The sequence below is a fragment of the Aethalodelphis obliquidens genome, unplaced genomic scaffold, assembly GCF_003676395.1.
Source record: "Aethalodelphis obliquidens isolate GAN/ISIS:26980383/991018 unplaced genomic scaffold, ASM367639v1 scaffold55, whole genome shotgun sequence".
Classification (NCBI taxonomy): Eukaryota; Metazoa; Chordata; class Mammalia; order Artiodactyla; family Delphinidae; genus Aethalodelphis; species Aethalodelphis obliquidens.
Window position 1 is genome coordinate 1,166,194 of NW_020837999.1, and position 20,196 is coordinate 1,186,389.

At 54.0% G+C, this 20,196-nt stretch overlaps 1 protein-coding gene and 1 pseudogene across 2 annotated transcripts in view; both read right to left on the reverse strand.

The window, feature by feature from the left end:
• The window catches only part of QSOX1 (quiescin sulfhydryl oxidase 1), a 41,232-nt gene extending 22,521 nt beyond the window's left edge, over nt 1–18,711 (reverse strand). Inside the window, exons 1-2 of one of the 2 annotated variants that reach the window (XM_027086152.1) lie at nt 18,401–18,711; nt 9,067–9,167 (exon numbers count right to left, since the gene is read on the reverse strand). In XM_027086152.1, the coding sequence (XP_026941953.1) occupies nt 9,067–9,167; nt 18,401–18,668 (369 nt within the window). In that variant the 5' untranslated portion in view covers nt 18,669–18,711. Of the gene's footprint in view, nt 1–58; nt 6,002–9,066; nt 9,168–18,400 lie in introns of those variants that run through there. The other variant, XM_027086153.1, reaches the window with a different exon arrangement.
• Nucleotides 6,966–9,060, reverse strand: LOC113609137 (heterogeneous nuclear ribonucleoprotein A1-like; annotated as a pseudogene).
• Nucleotides 18,712–20,196: the final 1,485 nt, after the last annotated feature.

Here is a 20,196-nt window from a genome sequence, read left to right on the forward strand (position 1 = left end):
TCTGCTCTTGGAGCGGGACCCTGGTTCCTCTCCCTGGTGTCCTGCATCTGATCCCCACCCTCACAGCTCTGGAGCACCCCGGGAAGCTGCGGCTCGGACACCTGGCTGAGGGGGGTCTGTTTCTACGAAGTGCTGGGACCCGGCACATAGGGACTAGAAAATAGTTGCTCTATGAATAAGTGATGCAGACCCATCCGAAAAAATAAAGTGAAGTCACTTCACACCCCCCGCGCACACCCTGGACAACGTTAGCTGCTCTCTGAGGCGATCTGTCCTGGTTCCTTATCTTGGAAAAGGGGCAGCGAGGCTCATGTCTCTGGCCACCGAGGACTCCCAGCCTGGCTCAGCAGACACTCCAGAAGGGAGGGGTGTCCAGTTTGGTTCTACTGAGGGGTGGGCTTGAGCCCCTGAAGAAACAAGCCTTATTACAGATGGGCCAGTTTAACTCTCTCCCCATGTACATGACACCCAGGCCCAGTCTGTTGCCTCCTTGGGAGAGAGGACAGAGAGAACAGAGGACAACTCCTTAGAATCTGAGCTCCTGTCTAAGCGGTGGGAGAGCTGCCAGAACTCTGGCTTGAGCTCTCCTGGGCTCAGGAGGTAACAGAGTTCAGTTGTCCTGACAGATGGCCACTTAACTGCCTGGGGGAGAGCCTGCAGTCTGGGAAGAGGCCTCCTCTTGAGGTCCCTAACCTTGGGGCTACTTGTAGCCACCTTGGGCCTCTGCCGAGTAGCACAGCTGCTCGGCCTTATCCCAAGCTGGTGGCTGAATGCAGGCCCTCAGGTCTACCGGACCTGGGTTCAAGGCCTGGCTCTGCTATGCTCTTGCTGTGTGACCTTGGGCACTCTATTAACCTCTCTGAACCTTCTCATCTTTAAGATGAGGATGACACCATCTACCTTGGAGAATTGCTGCGAGGATTCAATGACAATACAATCCAAAGTGCTTGGCACTGTACCTGGTGCACACTGTAAGAAATCAATAAATGTTAACATTATCACTATTATATCGTCATCAGCCCCTTCCCTCGTTCCTTTGAAACCCTAGGAAACACTGATCAGCTAGATTTGTCGGTTCTAGCCATTTGTAGGCAGAAAACTGAAATCTGGAGGCCACCTGCCCCCCTCTCCCACATGAACAACAAAGATGCAGAGGAGCCGCCCATCTCTCCCCACCTGCAACCTTCTCCCGCTACTGCTGACCTCACCTGGACCCTGTTTTATCCTCTCTCTACTTGGAGCATTCATATAAACTTTTATTCTGGGTGAAAACCAGCCACGGACACATGCCACATATACTCACAAGAGTGTTCTTCGCAGTCACTGAATACATTGTGAATGAATAAAAGTATACGCTACCCTTATGCTTGTAAAAACGAGCCGAGTTTTCTAGGACTGTGACATGAACTCAAGTAGATAAAGCACGTTAAGGCATTTATGGGCTGACACTGTTTCTCAGGAACAAAATAAAAGACACACCTATTTGAGGTTTGGTTTGCTCACAGATAATAACCCAGAGGATGACCTTTACAGCTGCAGTTATTCACAGTGACGGTGCCCTTGTACAGACAGAACAGACTTCAACTTGCTTCCACAGGCAGAAAAACATGACTGACGTCTTGACGCCTTAAGCCATGTGGCTCTCCACGGCTACAGTTGTTACTGTCGGCCACTGTAAAGTAGTGTGGTTGACTCTTCTTCAACCATCAGGCCTCCAAGATCTGAGCAGGTGCCTTATGAAAAGGGCCTGGCATTACTTCCATCAAAGGGCGGCCTCCCCAGACCCCAGCTGAGCCTTCTGAAGGCCCCAGCTGTGGGCAGTGGGGAGTCAGACAGGAGCCTGCAATAGGGGAGTGCAGGAATTCCAAGAGCTCCCCTCCTTCATGAGGTACAGGGCCACAGGGAAGGCACCCTCCTCTCTCCAGTTACTTCAGTCACGCAGGCTTCCCTTCTGTCCCCAGAAGCTTCCCAGCCACCTTCCAGAACAATGTCACCAAGTGAGGGCTGGTTCCCATACCTCACACTCTAGAGGAACTTTTTCCTATCAACTAATCTCTCTTTCATCTTTCCCCTTGTCTACCAGCTCCTTCCCTAGGCCTGCAAACAGGTTCAGATCCTCCTAATCTAAAGTTAAAAAACAGGACACGAAGGGATGGAGGATGGGAACAGAGGCTTCTCCAGCACTTCCCGGTGCTACCAAATTTCTCGAAACAGTGTCTGCCCTCAGTCCTCTTCCTTCCCGCGAAGCTGGCTGCGGCTCATGCCCCCACCGCTCAGCTGGGACCACTCCTGGAAAGCTCAGCTGACCTTCTCTTTGGCTGGTCCAATGACCTTCCAGCCCTTCCTGCTCTCTCTGCAGTATCTGATGCTATCACTGCCTGTTTCTCCCCCCTCGGCCAGGGTTTTTTTTTTTGTGCCACATCTTCCCGCCACTCTCCTTCTTTGCCTTCATGTCACCACCTTCCCTTGGTCTTCCTGACACTGCCCGGGCCTTCATGGCCACCTTCACAGCCTTCCCCTCGCCCTTGTCCCAGCCTTGCTCTGGACTCCTCTCCTGCGCCATCTCCTGCCCCCAGTTTCTCCTCCAGCCACGTGTCGGACCATGGCACTCTGCTGTTTAAAAAGCCCTGGGAGGTGCTGTCACAAACGAGGGGCTCAAGCTATGCTTTTGAATGAATGAGTGAATAAATGGGTGAATGGACAAACCAACCCATTGTTTGTCTCCCTTGCTGATGTCATCTACCTTGTCCAAATGGCTTGTGACCTGAACCCCGTCTCAGGTCCTCACCTGTCTTAACTTGTTTCTTCCAGGTGTCAGGGCAGCCCTCCCCCAATACACACACACTCTGCAAGACTGAGTCACCCCTCCCACAACCTGTTTCTCCACCCATGTTCCTTCCCTCACCCAGTGATCGCCCTCCTCCCCATCACCCAGACCAACGCCTGTGGTCTGTGAACTTGACCTTTGTGATATCTCTTCTACAGTCCTTGAGACCAGTTGCCTTTTCTAGACCAGAGCCTACCACCTACTTCCTGGGCCACTACAACTGTCTCTACCTGTCCCCACCTCATGCCCTCAGAAATGGTCATATGCTCCATCTTTTCAAATGATAGAGCCATCACCCTCACTGCCACTTTGTTTGGGTTTCTAAGGGACAATTCTGGTCTGATCATGTCCACCTCCCACCTCTGCAAGCCCCACAGTGCCTGGCACAGTGTCTAGGACATGGAAACACTCAAAGGACATCTGTTCAGTTGAACAGAGAATCTCTACCCTTTGATCAGCTTGGAAGCTCATGCAAAAATCACATTAAAATCGAGTCAGGGCACGTTTTTGTCCCCTTATTAATCTGCATCCTTATTAATTCAGCTGTTGGAGGCGTGTGCCCTACCCAAGGGAAAGGGCTACCACTCCTTGGAAACAGGCAATTAAGACTCCAGCAGGGAGTTTCCTTTCCTCCAGAAGCGGTCAGCACCCAGTCCCTTTCCTCTCAACACCTGACACAGGAGCTTCTGCCCTCCCCAACCGTGGAGCCCCTGGAATCCTCCCTGTGTCCGCAAAGGCAGGTGACCAGATGGCATTGGGCAGGTCTTTACCAACCTATCCAGGAGCAACTGCCTTCCTGGGGGCCAAATAAGGCTAAACAGAAAGCACGCTTTGTAGTGGCAACCATCAATGGCACTGAATCCAAGCTTTCAAAACAAGTTTTAAGGAGAGTGACCTCCAAATCCCTACAGCGAGCCTGCGAGGATGCACCAGCTCAACCGTTCCTACCTCGTGGACCGTCAGCGGAGGAGAGACCTGGCAGAGGGCAGGTGACTGCTGGGAGGGGGGCCTATCTCCTTTTTCCAGAGAGAGGCAGGAGATGTCTTTCTGAGTCCTGTCCTCCTCCCTGACATCTCACAAGAGCCACAAAAAGTAACAGCCCAGACGGTACTCCCCACTCCCAGCCTTGAATTCAAGGACTTGCCATCCCTGGGCTCCCTCCTTCCAGGGTCCTGCCTCAGCCCCGCACAAGAGCCTCTGCTCCAGCCAGACCAGCCTTCTCAACTCCCCACATTGTTCCACCCACATCCTCTGCTCTCACATCCTGCCCGCATTCCTCCTCTCTCCCAGCCAAACTCCACCCACTCGGAAGTCCCCCACCTCCGGGAACTCCTCCTCCCCCATGAAGTCCTCTTCTGATGTGGGAAGGAAAGAACTCAGTGACCCCAGGCAAACGCCCCCAGCGTTCACCATGTACACATCACTCTCTGCCTGTCAACTAGCTGGGAGCTCTGAGTGCCCTTGTGCTCAGCGCCTTCCTGTCTGGACGCCCTCGCTTATGTTTCTGGCCATGGCCTACAGGTCTGGCTTCTCCATGATGATGAGCACAGTGCTGTGCCCCGAGCAGATATTCACTCAACGGCTGTTGATGGATGGACTGCCTCAAATGGGGTATCACAGAGGGGCTACCACGAGCCCATAGGGCAACAGGAAGGAAGACAACTAACATTTATGGAACTTTGAATAATACCACAGTGTCTTGGCACTCTCCCACGTAAGACCTCATTTCATAGTTGGCAACAATCCTATTAGGTAGATATTATCATCCCATTTTTCAGACAAAGAAACTGAGGCCAGTGGCTAGGGCATTAAATGATTTCCCGAGTCACAGTAAGCAGGGGAGCCAGGATTTGAACTCGTGTCAATTATCTCCTCAGAATCTTGCAAAGGGAAGACTTCTGTCCTCTCCCACCCAATGCTGCTGCTTCCTGTAATCTTGATCCCAGCCAGGCCTTTGGCTACAAAGGGTCCTACTCCATTACCCACTGAGGGGCACTCCTGCAGCCCACTGGCAAAGCCTCTACCCCTGAAGTTCCAGCCTCTAGGTCCCCAAGCTCCAGCCAAAACCAGCTTTAAGCTACCTTTCCCTCCCTCCCCTCTGTTCTCTTCCAGATGGGCACCGGCTCCAGTTTGATAGGGCCCGGACACAGCTGGACCGCCTTGCAGGGCCAGTTGTTTGCTAAACAGGCTGGGCTGGTAGAAGCGCACTGTTTGCTCATGGAGACAAGGCGCAGGAGGCAGAGGAAAGGGACAATGACACATGTTACTGGGAGTGGCCATACTCTTGTACGGGCCTGTCCCTGTCATACCAGCGACACTCTCTCCCCCTGTTCAACACATGTCCTCATCTTAGAGCTCTCAGCCTTGATGGGTGGGAGTGAGGACAGGCTCCAGTCCCCAGGGGATGGCAGACAGGTACAGGGCCATCTCTCTGGCCTGCTGGCAGCCAGGCCCACCTCTAGGGTGTACTGCTTCCCAGGGGGTCCAGCCACGCAGCCCATACGCACACCGGGCTCTCAACGGGCCAGAATCTCTGGAGATCTGGAATCTGAGTCGTGTTTTCCAAACACTAGAAGTAATCTAGTGGTAAGTTGTAAAATCAAGTTAGTGAATCACAGCCAGTACTTTTTAAAAAATACACAGAACAGAAAATAGCATGTACTGCACTTACGAAGAATAGTGTTTTATGAAACACTTGTTTTAGGGATAACAGATACAAACCAACTTCTGGATCTCACTGTAAATGTTGTAGGTCACAGTAACAATGTTTGAAAGCCACTGCTTAGGGCCTTAGAACAGAGACTGATCAGGAGCTAGAACCACTTGTACCCTGGACCAGAGCCCTAAGGACAAGGCACAGAGCCCCTCTCCCTGCTGAAACTGAACTGCAGCCTCCTCAGGAGAGGCTGGGAGGGCTTGGCCGAGGGGAGGTCACAACACTGGTCTCTGGAGCTCGTAAGAAATGCACAGGTCACTACCAGCCCAGCTCAGCCCAGCCCAGCCAGATGCCGCCAGTGTGAAGGCAGTTAAGGAGCCCAGCTTAGGGCTCTGCCAGCACCCCTCCCACAGCAGGATGGGCAGTTGAGGAGATGATTAGTCACTGGGGGCACTCAGGCTGTGTGTGCTGAATGACTCAGATAGGTGCTGAGAAGCTTCTGGATCTCCCGACATACCTGGGCCACCTCCTTCCAACCCCCCGAGCCCCAGCCTCTTTCAGACAGAAACAGAATGTCCCAGGCACCAGCCCCCACCGAACCCCCACAGGATGTCCCGACCTGGCCACGGGACCAATGCCAACCCCCTTCCCCTGTGCAGGGACTCCTGCTGCCACATTGATCTTCCCCCAGCTTCCCACGTGGGGCTGCTTGCCCTGCCTCAGCAGAAGGAACAGAGGGCTCCGTCCTCCCCTTGGAGAGTAATTTTGAATATTTTAAGTTACACATCTTGGGGCCAAGGATAGGACAATGGCCCTGTCATGGAAGCCTTTTACTTAAAAGAGACAGTTGACAAACAATGTCTCCGCTGCCACCTCTAAATGAGACGGCAGTAGCTGTTGGCTCAGGACACTTCCCCAGGCCAGCTGAATGGGGGCTTGGGCCCTGACCCTAAGTGGTAACAGGAGCGTGGGAGGGAGCTCTCCGGGGCTGTGGAAACCCTGAACGCAGCAGGATTTCACTGGCCATGAGAACAGAAAGGTCACATGGAGTTAGAGCTGGATGTTGCTGGAGGAGCCTGGGGCCTTGCTCTCCAGATGAATTCTCCTGGCCTCATCAGGCTCAGATATGGTTCATGGTTCTGCCTGGCAACTGAAGCCCCTGAACTCAGAGATATCTTGTTCCAGGGGCAATGCTTGGCTTTTCAGTCTTCAAAGGCATTCCCTGATTCTTCTTTTTTTTTTTTTAAAAAAAGACATTCATTCAGCGTCATGATCAGACTATACATTTAGCAATCAACAGCATGGGTGCAAAAAAAAAATCTATATTAAAACCCTTTGTTGGAATGCTTTACACTTTCCACAGAACAGAAACTAAAATAACCTGTTATACGATTAGTAACAAACACAGTCCTCGAGTGTTTTTGCCCATACACGTGAGCACTGTCTAAAACGTGTCTTCTTTGTAGCAGCTCGGCCCTGCCACCACTGTGCTTGGCCGAGTTCACAAATCCGTTGTAACCTGTAGCTTCCCTGTCACTTCTCTGGCTCTCCTCTCCTGCTAAGCTTTGTTTCCTGGCAGTAATCAAAACCTTCTGCCACTGCCACAGCTACTGCTGCTGCTGGAACCACCACAGCCACCTTGGTTTGGGGGTTTGGCAAAGTATTGGCCTCCACCACCATAGGGGCCAGAACTTCTGCCTCCAAAGTTTCCTCCTTTCATGGGTCCAAAATTTGAAGATTGATTGTTGTAACTGCCAAAATCATTGTAGCTTCCACCACCTCCAAAATTGCTTCCATCGTTACCAAATCCATTATAGCCATCCCCACTGCCACCATATCCACCACCACTGCGGCTGCCACCAAAGCCAGCTCGACCACTGAAGTTTCCTCCACGATCAAAGCTGTCATTCCCACCAAAACCCCCTCCACGACCACCACCAAAGTTTCCAGAACCACTTCGACTTCTTTGGCTGGATGAGGCACTAGCCGTCTCTTGCTGAGATAGGGCTTTCCTTACTTCACAGTTGTGGTCATTCACAGTGTGGTATTTCTGAATGACAATCTTGTCTACAGAGTCATGGTCATCAAATGTTACGAAAGCAATGCCACTGCCTCGGTCAGTCATGATTTCAATCACTTCAGTTTTCCCATACTGTTCAAAATAATCTCTTAGGTGATGTTCTTCAGTGTCTCCTTTAATGCCACCAACAAAAATCTTTTTCACAGTTAAGTGGGCACCAGGTCTTCGAGAATCTTCTCTTGAGACGGCCCTCTTTGGTTCCCCAACTCTTCCATCCACCTCGTGTGGCCTTGCCTTCATGGCCGCATCCACCTCCTCCACAGTGGCACACGTGACAACCCCGAAGCCTCTGGAGCGCCCGGTGCTTGGATCCCTCGTTACCACAGTCTGTGAGCGCTCCCCGCTGCTCACGATGGCTCCTCAGACTGTCATCGGTTGTTTCAAAGTTCAGACCTCCGATGCAGAGCTTCTGCAGCTGTTCGGGCTCTTTGGGTGACTCTGACTTAGACACGACGGCAGTGGAGGTGGGGGAGACGTCGACGATGCTTACTCGGTGGCGTCCACGGGCAGAAAGGAGATCTACCGAACGTATCTCCTGATTATTCTTAGTGGCCACAGAGGAAATTGCTTTTCTAGATGCCATTCTGGTGGGAGCAGGCTAATTATTTATAGGTGGAGAGGGAGATTTTGATTTGGATTCTTTAATTTGGAAGAGAACTAACTGGATTACGGCTGGGCCTGAGCTCTGGGGAGGGTGCTAAGTATAACGGCACAGCCTTGCTGCTCTGGGCTTCCCAGAGCCTCTGATGTGAGAGCCTTGGAAGTTGTCCAGATGTGAATTAAGTGGCTGATGCCCGCGGTGGGCAGGCTGGCAGGCAGGGCCTCATCAGAGAGCCCGTGCTACTTGCAGCCAGAGGCGGGGTGACAGGGCCCTCGCGTGTTGGGTGTGATGTCTCCCGTGATGGAGATCCCTGCTGCCTGAGGCACCGGGCTAAGGCTCTCCTGCCAGGTCACTTCTGAGCCTCTTGGGTTCAAGGCACTTGCCTGATGAGGATGAGGTTGGCCAGTTGTCTCAGGGGACCTTTTCTGGGGGACCATGAGACCCCCTGGGTCTGATCCTGCCTACAGGTGGGTCAGAGCCTAAAGCCCGGTTTCACAGGGTTTAGATCAGCCCTCTAAGGCTGGGAGGTCAGGCGGGAGAGGAATTGATTGGAAAGAGGCCCCTGGGAGCTGGGAGCTCTCACCAGCTCAGGTGATGATCAGTTCTCACAGCTACAATCTGCCCATCCCAACACAACCACACACAGCCCCTTTTCCTTATAATGGGGAGCATGTGCCAGACCAAGTGAGCCTCTTTCTTTTCTGCCTCCCAGCTCACATCCCTTTCTGCCTCTAAAAGAGGTACATGCTCTAGGGGCTGTGATTTAAGCAGGTCAAGCCCAGAAGCCTGGGAGGACACCACAGAGCCCAGCAGTCAGGCAGACACCAGGGAAGCATGGAGCAGCTGACAATGTGCTCCGACAGCACTGCCCCCGAGCCCGCTCGCCCCTCCTGGTCACACACCCTCACAGTCGGGAAGCCAGGGATGTCGAAGTCTCTGCAGACTGCGGTGTTGGTCTCCTGAGCACAGTCCAGGGCGGCGAGATTCAGCGCCGGCCTCCAACCTGAAAGGACAAAAAAAAAAAAGAAACGAAAACAACCCTGAGGTAAGTAAGAGGGGCTGGCACCTCTGCCTGCTGACCTCGCCCACCGCCACCAGTGCCCACGGCACCTGCCTCCAAAGCTCTTAGGAGAAAGGTCACCCCTTCCTCAAAACACGGCCTCAGAGATAGTTGGGTTATTCTGCATTTAGCCTGTGCTTAGGACACAGTTAAATAGCTCCGGTAACCCACTCAGAACAGCAAGCTGTGTCCCCCGTTGTTCTGCAGTTGGGGAGGGGCACAGGGGCTGGAGGAGCTGAAGAGAGAGATGAGATGAGCCTGGCCCTCTCGGGGAAAAGCCCCTGGGATACTGCCTCTGTCTCTGCTGCCCTCTGGAGAGGATCAGTTCCAGAGGGGTGAAGAGCACGCCTCAGGAGGGCTGAGTTCCCCCGCGGACCCTCGGTGAAGGCCTCTGAGGCCAGAGGTAGTGGCCAGCAGCCCAGCTTGGGTGGGTGGGACACAGGGTGGTGGGGACCGGCCCCCCGGCCAGGGGTGGAGGCAGAAGTGCAGGGGAGGAAGGTGAAGACACCTGGGATCTAGAAGCCACAGGGAAAGAAGCCCTGAGGCCAAAGTCTGGACGATAACAGCTCCCCAGGCCGGCTGCCTGGGCACCCTGCTCCTTCATCAGGCCCCAGGCCACAAGGCCTCCCTCCGCTGGAACTTACTGGCAGAGAGAACAATGGCACCGTTCTGGGCCACAGCCCCGCATCTGGGAAACAGAAAACAAACTCATCTACCGGGCAGGCCTCCTGAGCTCCAGTTCCAGGTCAGGTGCCCCGGGAGCACCTACCAAAGTGCCACACTACGGTGAGGCTGCTCCCGCCGGGATGGAGGATGTGCACGTGAAGCTGCACAGACGGTGAGCTGGCGATGCGCTGGTGCCACGCCGTGTGGCACGGGGCTGTGAAGGTACGTGGCCGCAGGGCAGACCAACCCTGGGCACCAAGCAGGGGCCTGGCAGGAAAGGCGAGAACCGAGTGGAGCCCTGACCGTCAGTCCAGGTGACAGGCAACCAGGGCACGGGGTGAGCAGATGAGGAGGGGAGAGTGAACAGGGCTGCAGAGGCGATGCCGCGGGAAGGCAGGCAGGGGCCAGCGTGGGCGCGCCGGCCTGGGGCTCAGGGCTGGCTCCCCAGCACCCTCCCCGACGCGGGCATCTCCAGGCCGATGAGGGAAGGGGCAAGGCTGCCTGAGGAGTCGGGGAGGGCACACATGCTCCCCACAGGGCCCTACCCCTCCCACCTGGAGCACAGGATGGGATGGGGGGACTTACACAGGCAGCCCACGCAGAACTCGCTAATGACGGAAGACTAATATCCAAATAACATCCCTGAGACCTGTGGCTTTGCCGGGACCTCTTACCTCGCCCCAGAACCTTTCCCTTACAACATCTGAAAAACCACTACTTCCAAAGGCATCAGAGCTCCCAGAACCTTTTATGCCCAGGGTAGGAGTGTCACCCTCACTTCCACAACAGATGTATAGTCTAAGAGCCAGGATGCCTCCCAGACACCCCTGACCCATCCCTCAAAGGAAAGGCTCCGAAGGTTCAGAGCAACTAAGCTGGTCCTTCTTGGGGTGACACGAGGGAGGGGGTCTGGCACTGTGAGGCAGGCCAGAGGCAACACCCGCTCCCCCCCCAGCCCCTCTCCCCTTCTCCTTTCTTGCTGGCAATGGACATTTGGCACTGAATCCTGGCAGGAGGGAGGGAGTGGGGACGGGGGAGTGGGGTGTGAATGGAAGTGTTCAGCAGAGACAGGTGAGCCACACGCTGCGATGCCATTTCCCCAACATCCCCCGCTACCCCATCTCACCAAACCCCTTCTGGCGAGCTCTCGGCTCCCCTAGCACAGGAGGGCAACAGTTTGAGCTACAAATACACGCCAACCCGAACGGCCTGCATCCTTCAGCTTTACATCTAGCTGGAAGGGCAGCCTGCTGTGGTCAGTGACCAGGGTCTGCTCCACACTGGGCTCGACACAGCAGCCCTCCTGCCCTCCCTGACACTCTGCTCTCCCCTGACCCCTCCCCCACTGCCAGCACCACGTAGGAGGGACAGAGTCAGGCAGTCCAGCCACGCGGAACCAATAATACCAACCAGCTTCCTGTCCTGTCCGCACCCCCCCCCCCCCCCACCCCCGTCCCGAGTCTCTTCCTGCCCTCCCCCATGTCTCCTCTCCCCGGGTTCTTTACCTCTCACGTCGCCTCTGACCCACCCTCCTAGGGAGCTAGTGCAGGGTTTCTTGTCCAGATGAAATGTCTCATTTCCCTCCTGGCCAAGGTTCTAATATGCTCCATCACCAGGCTACCCAGCCACCAGTGATCTTTTCTATCTGCAGATCTATGTCGCTCTCTACTCAATATTCTTCGGGGGCTCCCATTGCCTCTAGAAGAAAACCCAACAGGCATCAGGCCATTCTTAATCTGGTCCCTCCCCACCCAGCTTCCTCTTACCATTTCCCCAAATTATGCTCCAAGAACGCTGAAAGTTTTCTCCTTCCTTGAAAGCACAATGCTCATCTAGGCTATTCCCACAGCCACCCCTACCCTCCCAACAAACTCCCAGTTGTCAGGTACAACTCAGTTTGAACGGGATTCTTCCCCCAAGCCCAAGGCTCAGGACCCTGCTCTCGTTTCCACCACACAGTTACAAGCCTGTCCATCCCTAAACGTCTCTTCATCCTTGCATCCTCCTTGCCTAGCTTCCCCATTAGCCTGCACACAACAGGTGCTCAGTGACTGTCGACTGAATGATACAACTGACCCAGTCCCGGGGCCGCTACAGGGCTGGAACATCTTCTCTCAGCCTTACTCTATCCTCAGGTCCAGGCAGGGGGTGAGGTTAATGCCCGTCACCTGTGAATGCAGGAGACGTGAGCTGCCCAGGGATGGGGTTTTGCCCTGGATCACAGGCAGAGCAGCCCAGGCCTCCTTTCTATGGCTCCTCTCCTGCCCAAGGGAGGCCCAGCAGAGGGTGGGAAGCACAGGTCACCCTGTAGGGTCATCTGGCACATGTCAGGCTTGGCTCCGGCTCTGCATCTAGGGCTTTTTTCAGGGAGACCCCCAGGAGAGGCCCGGCTGTTCTCAAAAGAATCAGCAAGTCAATTAGACCTAAGGGCAGAAGAGTGGCACTTTTGTGTCCTTCCACCAGTGAGGGCCCCTGGCAGGGGGTCTCACAAGGCCACCTGGCAGGGACCAAGGACAGCAGGCCTCAACCACTCCACTCCTCTCCTCTCCAAGAGTGCAGGCCGCCATCCCTCGGGCCAGAGTTGGTGTTTGTTGCCCGCTGGGGCATGAGGCTCTGAAGGCACAGGGAGAGGAGAGGACAGAAAGCTAGTGTTCAGCGAGCGTCCACGGATTTTGTGTCCTCCAGATTTTCCCACTCGACCGCCGCCATTGGAGGTGGGCACCATTTTACCCACTTTACAAACGAGGACAGAGACCAAGAGACCTCCAAGTGGTCCCAGGGCTACCAGACCCCAAACCCCACTTCTGTCCCTCTGCCTCACCAGGGTCAGGATGCTACCTTTAGACTTTTGCTGTCTGCTCCAGTCACAACCTTCCCCATGAGAGAGAAAATGGTGAAGACAGTTTCCTCTTCTAGCCACATACCATTCTCTATAACGCCCAAGAGTTGGTCAATATCATAGACTCAGCCTTTACGTAGATGACAGTGATATCAGGCACATAGAGAGTTTATCATGTGCCCAATGTATGTAGTTTAATGTGCGCAGCTACGCTATGAAGAAAGTAAGGAGGTGTTTATTCCTCTCTAGACTGTAAAATAGAGATCAGATAACTGTGCCCGAGGCACACAACTCATCAGTGGTGAATGTGGGATCTGAACCCAGGATCTGAGCCTCCCCGGTGGTCTCGAGAGGGCCCAGGACACAACAGAGAGCTTCTCTGTTCCCAGCCAGGAAACTCAGAGGGGACAGGGTGGGGTGGGTATTAGTAATGGGGATGGAGGCGGGAGGTGATGCCTGAGAGTTCTCAGCTCCCAGCTCCTGGAAGGTCCAGGACTCCTTCTCTTTACGCCTTGATTCCCTGTACCTCCACGAAAAGGAACCGGTGCCTCTTCTTACCAGCCCCAGCCCTAGGGGAAGGGGGAGGGGAAGCCTGGGGCCGGTCAGGTGCTGGGAGAGTCCGGGCTGAGAAGTGTTTCCCAGGAATATCAACGTCAAGACCTTAAGGAGCCATAATGACCTATAAAGCTCTGTTCTGACCCTAATCACTGCGGACCTGACTATTCGTCATTCTAGTAACGGTACCAGGAATAGAGAGGACCCTTATCTGGGTGCTCCGCTGGTAAAGCAAAGCTGCATTTACGGGAAGTGCACTGCTGTCAAAGAGGTTCAGAGCTGGGGGAGAGAGGCTTTTTAAAGTGTCAGGTGACTTAATACCACAACCTGCAGGCCTAACACCAAAAGGATTAGCAGTCTCAGTCCAGCCCTACTCTTAGGGAGAAAAAAAACTTTCCTGGTGCAATTACTGCCTTGGCAAAGTAATCTCCCCACTGACAGAGTAAATGAGCAAATGGAGCGGACGGGAGGGGAGGGAAGTGTAGGCAGCACAGCTGCGGACCCTGGGTGGCGGGAGAGGGGATGCTTTCTGGTGAGGGGGATGGGCTCCTTCTGGAGTCACAGGCGGCATACCCACCCCACTCACAAGGCCAGGAAGGGGCACAGGACCCAGAGTCACAGGGCTTGCAGACAGCTGCAACTGGTCGAAGCACCATGAGCTCCACACGTCTCCTCTCTGGGTCTCCGTTTCCTCACCGGTCACACGAGGGCCAAGATGAAGGTGTCTCCAGTCCTTCCCAGCTCTGACAACCATGGGGTGTTGGATGGCAAAACACTCTCGCCAAGAAGCATGGCCGTGAGGCCTCTGAGTGCTAAGCAGCCTGGGCCTCTGTTAAGGCAGGGGCCAGACCCACCCAAACCACAAGAGCCAGTCAGGTCGAGAGGTCAGAACGAGACCCGCGCCTGAGTCTCCGGGAGTCCTCCTGACACAGGGAGTTGGCCAGGCCTATGCCATTACCACGACATCCCTTCCTCCTTGTTGCCGGCTTCCGGGCAGTGAGGTCATGACGTGGACAAAATGCCTTCCCCGCCCCTCACACCTGGATGACACCCCAGGTCTGAGTCAAGAGGAGCCACGGCAGCCCCAGAAGACCTGGTCACTCACAGCCTCATCTGGAAGCCCGTGAGGCTTGTGCCATTGGTCTGCACGAGTGTTCAGTGAGCTGCTACCCTGCGCCAGGCTCTGCACTAGCAGCGCACGGGTACAAGCAGGAGAGGACGGCCCTGGGAGAGAAAAGGAGGAAACCAACACTGCTTGCTGTCACTCAACACCCACGCCTTACAAATCTCATCTCCACACTCTGCACAGGTCATTTTCCCACCTGGAGTACGCTTCCTCCTTCTCCCCGCTCTCCACCTGCCCAGGCTCTGGAGAGTCAGGAAGAGCTGGGTTCAAGAACCTCCTCCAGGGACTTCCCTGGTGGCGCAGTGGTTAAGAATCTGCCTGCCAATGCAGGGGATACAGGTTCAAGCCCTGGTCCGGGAAGATCCCACATGCCGCGGAGCAACTAAGCCCGTGAGCCACAACTACTGAGCCCATGAGCCACAGCTATTGAGCCAGTGCGCCACAACTACTGAAGCCCACGTGCCTAGAGCCCATGCTCCGCAACAAGAGAAGCCACCGCAAAGGGAAGCCTGCGCATCACAACCAAGAGTAGCTCCCACTCGCCGCAACAAGAGAAAGCTTGCACACAGCAACAAAGACCCAACGCAGCCAAAAATAAATAAATAGATAAATGAATAAACTTATTAAAAAAAAAAAAAAAAGAACCTCCTCCAGGGACTTCCCTGGTGGTCCAGTGGTTAAGACACTGTGCTTCCACTGCAAGGGGCGTGGGTTTGATCCCTGGTCTGGGAACTGAGATCCCACATGCTGCATGGTGGGGCCAAAAATAGAAAAAAATAAAATAAAAAAAGAACCCCCTCCAGCATCTGTGTAATCTTGGGCAAGTTACTTATCGGTTAAAAAAAAAAAAAAAGTTATCTGTTGCTCAGATATTTTCTCATAAAGATTATACACAACAGTGGCCTATAGAGGCCCTCAGCACAGTGCCTGACATAAGGCAAGTGTATAATAAATAACTGCTTAGATAAAGGCCTTTGGTGACCAGGCCTCTGTCACTTTCCCCTTCACTGAATTCCCAAAACAAGAAATGACTGAGTTATGCTCTTTTGACCCTTTTCAAATACAGCTTCTTACTGGTGCCAATTTCCCTGCTGTGTGATTTACCCAATGGCAATGTAAACAATACTCTGCACACAGAGGTCACTCAACAAGTATCTGCTGACTGATTAGCCAGTGAGGAGGACTGAAGGTCTAAAATGAACACAATCAATTTCCCAAACACACTGTGAGGCAGTAAGAGTTGCTCTGGGATAGAAAGGGGTGAGCCAGACCCTTAGAAACAAGCGCTCTGCCCCAGGGTAACAACTGCCGCAGAGAACCTAGCCTACAATTTACTGAAGAAATGAGCCGGGGCCAGTCAGATTAAATGCCTGAGGCCAGTTGGGCAGGGTTGCAAAATTCTTCTCTCCTCTCATGACCTTCCACAGTCTCACTGCTCCTACCCAAGGCATTCATACCAATGGCAGAGGGCAGGGGCCACAGGCTCATGGGCCCAGGGTGGTGCAAGAGCAACCCTCTGCCGGCCCACGACCAAACTTTCTCAAGGAACCTCAGAATACGGAGATGTTAAAGGGCCTCACCAGGAAACACCTCCTTGGATTGGAGTGGAAGCATTCTTTATCATTGCAGGCCAACACCAGGTTCGGCCAGCGCTCCCCCCAACATGATCTTGCTTAGGGGGCTGACACCTCCATGGTTCATGGGAGACTTCCAGTTCTCACCTGAATCTCCCATCTCCCATGGACTGTGGTTCATCTCTACGGACACCATTTTCCTTTCTGACGTTAAGTTTTGATTTGCTTTTTTTAGGGAAACTCTCACTCCATGCACTGGGGAGAAGACCCCTTTGGGAAGTGGCAACCCTCATCCAGGAGCAGGCTGGGTCAGAATCCGGATGTGCAATTCATTGGAAAACTCTGGGTTGCCAGAGGCCAAACCCATGAGTCAGCTGGAAGCTAATCTTTCTGTTCAGCACTCTCAAGATGTAAGAATCTTCTAGATTGAGTCCACCTGCGGCCATTAAGGGACTTCTATGGCCTCAAAGTGTAAACTGATGTAGGAATTTTTATGACGTTCAGGCCCACAGTGTCCCCTGAACACCTAGTGCCCCTCAGGTGTTCCAGCTCCAAGTTCAACACTCTTCCTACCTCCTGCCCTGACCAGATGTGCTGACATCACTGAAATGATGCAGTGTGAAGAGCTGCTGAGAAATAGCACATTCAAGTGATGGGAACAGAGAGGCATGCAGACAAGTGTCTGCGTGTAAACTGGAGGGAAAACGGTTCATCGGTTTTGTTTAAAAATAACTTTCCGGGCTTCCCTGGTGGCGCAGTGGTTGAGAGTCCGCCTGCCGATGCAGGGGACGCAGGTTCGTGCCCCGGTCCGGGAAGATCCCACATGCCGCGGAGCGGCTGGGCCCGTGAGCCATGGCCGCTGAGCCTGCGTGTCCGGAGCCTGTGCTCCGCAACGAGAGAGGCCACAACAGTGAGAGGCCTGTGTACCGCAAAAAAAAAAACAAAAAAAAAACAAAAAAAAAACCTTTCCAAGACCATATGGCTAACAGATGATACATCTTTCCATCTAACCACTTCAGGAACCACCCTGCAAGCTGCTCAAGGGAAGAGGTGGCCTGAGTTTGAAAACCAACATCTACAAATGCACTACTCTACCGCAAAGAGTTGAGTGTATCAAGAAAACGGCACAGCAGGGGAACAACAGTTCCAGTTCTTCCCTCTCCAGGAAGAGGCCTACGCCCTAAGATGCCTCATTCAGTGACCGCTGAAGGTCAGCAGCCCTGCTAGGGCCCTAGCACCACCTAGTTATCAGGAAATAACTCCATTCAGAGGCAGCAAATCAGAAGCAAACCACTACCATCACGCCACGCCAGCCCCGCCAAATACCCACTACCTGGTCTAGGCAGATGGATGACACCACAGGGATCTTTACCTGTGCAAAGGAAACTCTGAGATAATACATATCAAGTACTCACTCAGGAAGGTGTCTGACATACAATACAGTAAGCACTCAATAAATATTCATTACTATTGTTGCCATATTTACTCAGCTCCAATCTTAAGTTTTTAAAAACATTAACCTTTCTGTAATGGAGTACACCTTTAAATCTCTATAACTCTATTAGCAGTCGGTCGTCTTATCCCTCTACCCCTCCGGCTGTTAGTAAATGAATGGTGGGTCTCACAACTGACAGTCTCTTAGAATGAAGGAAATACGGTATTAGTGGTCAGGCCAATGAAGGAGAAAATGGAGCAAGGGCCAAACCCACACCAAGAGGCTGCCCTCAGTCGGGCCTCTGGGCTCACAGGTTGAAGCAGAAGGAGAAGGTGCAGAAGGAGGGGGAAAGAGAAGGATGTGGCCCAGAAGCTAAGGAGCTGGAGGCAGCAGGTCAGGAGCGGCCGGGAAACAGCAAACAGGGAAACTCTGCCTCAAAGATACAGCTGAGAAAGGAAGTCTACGTTACCAGCAGGGTCTACTAGCCAACGGGTGGGGAAAGGAAGGAGGGAGTGGGAATAGGGGCGGCGGCAGAATGAGTATCAGTTCTTTTTCTCCCCAGCACTGATCCCACCGCAGCTGGGGAACTTGGTAGGAAGGGGTCTGCCACAAGGCTGAACTACAGGAAGCCGTAAGGTGTCAGGGAGGAGGAACAAAGGAGACCACGTCGCAGGTATGGGGGCCATAAGCCGGCAGAAGACTGACAAGGAAAGCAGAGCAGGTCTGGGGACCCAGACCGCGGGGACGGGGAGAAAACTCGGGACACCGGTCAAGGGGAAGAAGAAAGGGAGGGGCGGGAGCTAAAGATGGAGCTGAGGGCTGAGAAACTGGGGGGAATTGGGAGGGGCAGAGAGGAAGATGGGCGGAGGTGACAGGCAGGAGGAAGCGGAGAGCGTTTAAGGGGCCTCCGTGAGGCAGGTGGCGGGGATCCGCCCAGGTGGGGCGAGGGGAGCGAGCCTCCCCCAGCACCCAGTTTCTCACCTTTGACGTCTTTGGCCAGCGCCTTCCACGTCGGGGCGAAGGCGATGCAGTGGCCGCACCAGGAGGCGAAGAACTCCACCGCCCAGGCGCTCTGGGAGTCCAGCACGGCGTCGCGCAGGGTGCCAGCCTGCAGCAGCGTCAGCGGGTCGGAGGGCGAGTAGAGCGCCGAGCGCGGGGCTGCGCCAGCGCCGGACACCACCAGCAGCAGCGACAGCAGCAGCAGCAGCAGCGACGGCTGCGGCCCGGAGCCGCGTCCACAGCACTCCATCCTCTGCAGCTGCGCGGAGTCTACCACTGCGCACAACTTTCGGACGACTTGGTGCCGGGCGCCTCCACCGCACCTCTTGTCTCCGTCGCGGGGAGGAGCCACGTGACCCCGCCCACCGTGGCCTGGTGCCGCCCCTTTCCCCGCCCCCCCCGCCGGCCAGTGGGCAGGAAAGCCGACGAGGGGCGAAAACCGGAACCGGGCGCTGGAGTCCGGGCCCGGCTGCGAGCGCCTCCTTCGCAGTCCGCCGAGACCTCAGAGCTAGTCGGGTTCCCGCCTCGGCCCCAGGAGGCGGGGAGCTCAGCCCAGGCCCCGGAGCCCCCCCCCGCCGCCAAACGATAGGTGTGGGACATCCGCAGGGCAGAGTCCCGGGCCCGCGTTCCTGTCGCTATTGGAGACTCTGGGAAGTCATTTGGCCTCTCACAGGCCCCGTATCCAACGGGAAAAGAGTCCGTTGGAATAGATTGGACCGATTTATGCTGTTCCCAGAAGATTCTGGGGATCCCACCAAGCGATAAGAAGTTGTGAATTAGAAGCACGTGGGAGAGAAGGACGGTTGGTAGGACAGTCTCTGACTCTGTGACCACTATGACGCCACAGGGATCAGATGTGCCCACACCCCGCACTCCCCAAGGCCTGTGATCATCTAAGGAAAATATTATTTGAGGGCTTCCTAATTATGAATTAGAGGCCCCCTTCCATTTTAGTCTGGGCTGGATTGGCGTGGTCCATTGGGTGGAATCAGAGTTCCCTCAGCATGCAGGTCTGGCCACCTAAGGTTGTTAGGACGATTCCTCCAACTGGGGCTCCCAGCAGCCCAGGTACCCCACATCTAACTCTCCAGCCTACACACAGATCTCCATATTCACTTACATATCCCTCTCACGAGTAACCTGATAACTAATCTTGTGTTCATGTGTACTAAAGTGTTGATGATTAATTTTCTGTGGTCTACCTTTTGTAGTTCCAGTGCTGAGTTATCTTAACGGGAGCAGGCGTTCCTCAGAGTGCCGTCACGTGATCTTTTCCCTTTGTGTCTGCTGGGTTAGGCCACCTCACCTGTAAGCCATCTGAGACTAGATTTGTTATTCATTCAACATTTACGGAGTGGTTTCTTTGTGTCAGGCACTGCTCTAAGGTACTAAGGCTGAGGCAGTAAATAAAACCAAGACTCTACAGTCATGGAACTTACGTTCTAGTGTGGATAGGGATAGAGAGATGTAAATGTTGATCCTATGTTGACAAAGGCTATGAAGACATGTACAAAAGGGTAAGAATAAAGTGACAGAGGAAGTGGTATTTTATGTTAGACAGGGAGGTCAGTGATGGGCCCATCCCTGATATTTGCAGGGCCAGGGTAAATAGTGCAAATGGAGGCACGCGTATCATATGTCTACATAATTTAAAATTATAAACCAATTTAAACTGTTATGTAAAATTCCTGTCCTTTCATGTTGACAAGTATACCTTCATAATAATCTGGAAGGCCAAACTTAAGTTTAGAAATCTCAGACTTCCCCCAAGATGTGCA